Source organism: Conger conger, chromosome 13 (assembly GCF_963514075.1).
Source record: "Conger conger chromosome 13, fConCon1.1, whole genome shotgun sequence".
Lineage (NCBI taxonomy): Eukaryota > Metazoa > Chordata > Actinopteri > Anguilliformes > Congridae > Conger > Conger conger.
In genome coordinates this window covers 41640978-41643477 of record NC_083772.1, presented here as the reverse complement: position 1 = coordinate 41643477, position 2500 = coordinate 41640978, and the positions used below count along the sequence as shown (strand labels likewise).

At 45.6% G+C, this 2500-nt stretch overlaps 1 protein-coding gene across 1 annotated transcript in view; it reads left to right on the top strand.

Moving 5' to 3' along the window:
• LOC133108492 (uncharacterized) overlaps positions 1–2500 on the top strand; it is a 36002-nt gene that overhangs the window by 18263 nt on the left and 15239 nt on the right. Inside the window, exon 18 of the mRNA XM_061218057.1 lies at positions 374–534. Coding sequence (XP_061074041.1) covers positions 374–534 — 161 coding nt within the window. The remainder of the gene's footprint in view (positions 1–373; positions 535–2500) is intronic.

Here is a 2500-nt window from a genome sequence, read left to right as displayed (position 1 = left end):
AATGTTCTTACTGGCAGATATTTTTGAAAACAATGAATTGGTGTCATAAATATGTTTTTGATTTGATAGGAATTTGATATTGTACATTCAGAGTATTGAAATATTTTAGGGTGTCTGTCATTTTGATCTATGAAGAACTGCCCTGCATTTCAGTTTTGCTCTTTTAGGATGAGAAAGCTTTGAAGCTCAATATCTCAAAACGACTCAACGCCTTATAACCTTATAATTCCAGGGTCACGGCTACCGGTGGCGTATGATGTATAACCCTTTAAAATCCTCACTTGGTGCCCACTGTCTTCTGCTTTCTGGAACACTGCTCTGGTTTCCTTGAAGCCTGTCTGAGAGTCTGTGTTGGGGCCCTGTTTGGGAGCAGATGGCCTGTACGTGAACGCGTTCACCAGGGTCCTGAAAGGATCAGACACCCTCCGTGTCCCGGAGCTTCCCCAGGGGTGGGGAGGGGACGAGAAGTTCCTCACCTGTCGCCATGACTACAGCAGTCTCCAGCGAGCCCCTCGGTGGACCGACCAGTCCTCGGTGAGTTTCGCCACGGGCGCGGCAAAACCATGAAACCGTTCCTACAGAGTGTCTTTGCAGATATTGGATGCGTTCAGCATATTAGCACCACTTCCCTCCTTTTAATGTTTTAATGACATAACCCGTGAACAGCAACAAGGCTTCTGTAACCAGGTCTGTGCCGGGAAGTTGATATTTTTGACATGTAGTCCCCCCCAAAATGTGGGGATCGTGTTTAAAAAGGGCTGCAATTCCAACAAGGTTCACCTGATATGGATGTAAATACATACATTAAAGTTGACAGCTTGCACCTCATATTCAGTGTTTCATTCCAGTGTACTGGAGTACAGAGCCAAAACAACAGAAATCGGGTCGCTGTCCCAGTACTTATGGATCACAGTTGCATAGCCTAACTCCTCTTCAAATACGAACCATGTGTCAACGTGTTGTTTTGTTTCGCGAGTACAGAACGCCACGTTTTGCACATTTTATCTCTGAGCCTCAGAATCAGGTCCTGTCCCAGAGACAGGGAAACACTGATATACTGAAAATGGCTGAGGAGTGCCCACAGAAACAGATTGCCAGGCTACACACAGTAAGTGACTGATTTAAACAAGAGGGCCATCAGCTCATCATTTCTCTGAGACTGTAAAGCAGTCTCCTGGGTATAGCGTTATACGTACATATGAAGCCATTTCTCTTCATCAGACAGGCCGTCACGTAGCACGCACCACAGAGCTACACCACAGAGCTGCACCACAGAGCTGCACCACAGAGCTGCACCACAGAGCTGCACCACAGAGCTACACCACAGAGCTGCACCACAGAGCTGCACCACAGAGCTGCACCACAGAGCTACACCACAGAGCTACACCACAGAGCTGCACCACAGAGCTGCACCACAGAGCTGCACCACAGAGCTGCACCACAGAGCTACACCACAGAGCTACACCACGCACCGGGACTACAAACCCCACCTCAGTGTGCTGCGACACTCAACACACTGACCGCAGACAGCTCTTGCTTTGTCCATATTTGTCTGTGAGTTCATATAAACCGAACATTTATCTGTCGCTATATTGTAAAGACCCCTTTTTATACGATTGTAAGTATGACTTAAATTACACTTGTGCCATGAAAAACGGCCATTTTTAACGCACGTTGAAAGTTCCCCCACAGCTCCATGCACTGACGATGTTTTTTAACCTCAACAAAGTCAAAATTGACCAATTTTGACTTTGTTGACACTGACAATATAATCAAACTGAAAGATTTGGGGTACCGCAAAATAATTGTTGATGTGTATTCATTCACAGAGGATGTGTATTCATTCACAGAGGATGTGTATTCATTCACAGAGGATGTGTATTCATTCACAGAGGATGTGTAGTTCATTCACAGAGGATGTGTATTCATTCACAGAGGATGTGTAGTTCATTCACAGAGGATGTGTAGTTCATTCACAGAGGATGTGTAGTTCATTCACAGAGGATGTGTAGTTCATTCACAGAGGATGTGCAGTTCTTACTGTGTGGCTTACTGTGCAGAGGGCACAGGACTAGTAGACTGAGAACAGCAAGATGGCTCACCTACCCTCCACTATACTGGCTACATCAGCTTTTGAATCATTAAACTGTTCTATATTGGCCAATCATATGGATAATTCGCTTAAAATTTAGCTTTAGCCTTATACATGTTTGAAAGATCCCGTGTAATGTGTTTAATAGTTAAAGGAAGCGCTGTGTGTTAGTTTAGGGCTGTCCAACCCTGTTCCTGGAGATCTACCGCCCTTAACAAAGCACATCACATTCAACGGCTAGAGATCTCTTTGAGCTGCTAATTAGCCTCCAGGATGGTAGATCTGCCAGAAGAGGATTGGGCAGCCCTGCTCTGGACAGAAAAGGTGCTGAATTAGGGAACCGTCGTGTGTGTGTTTCCCAGGACAGAAACTAAGCTAAGCTAACCTTGTGTAGCAGCCGATGGCTGC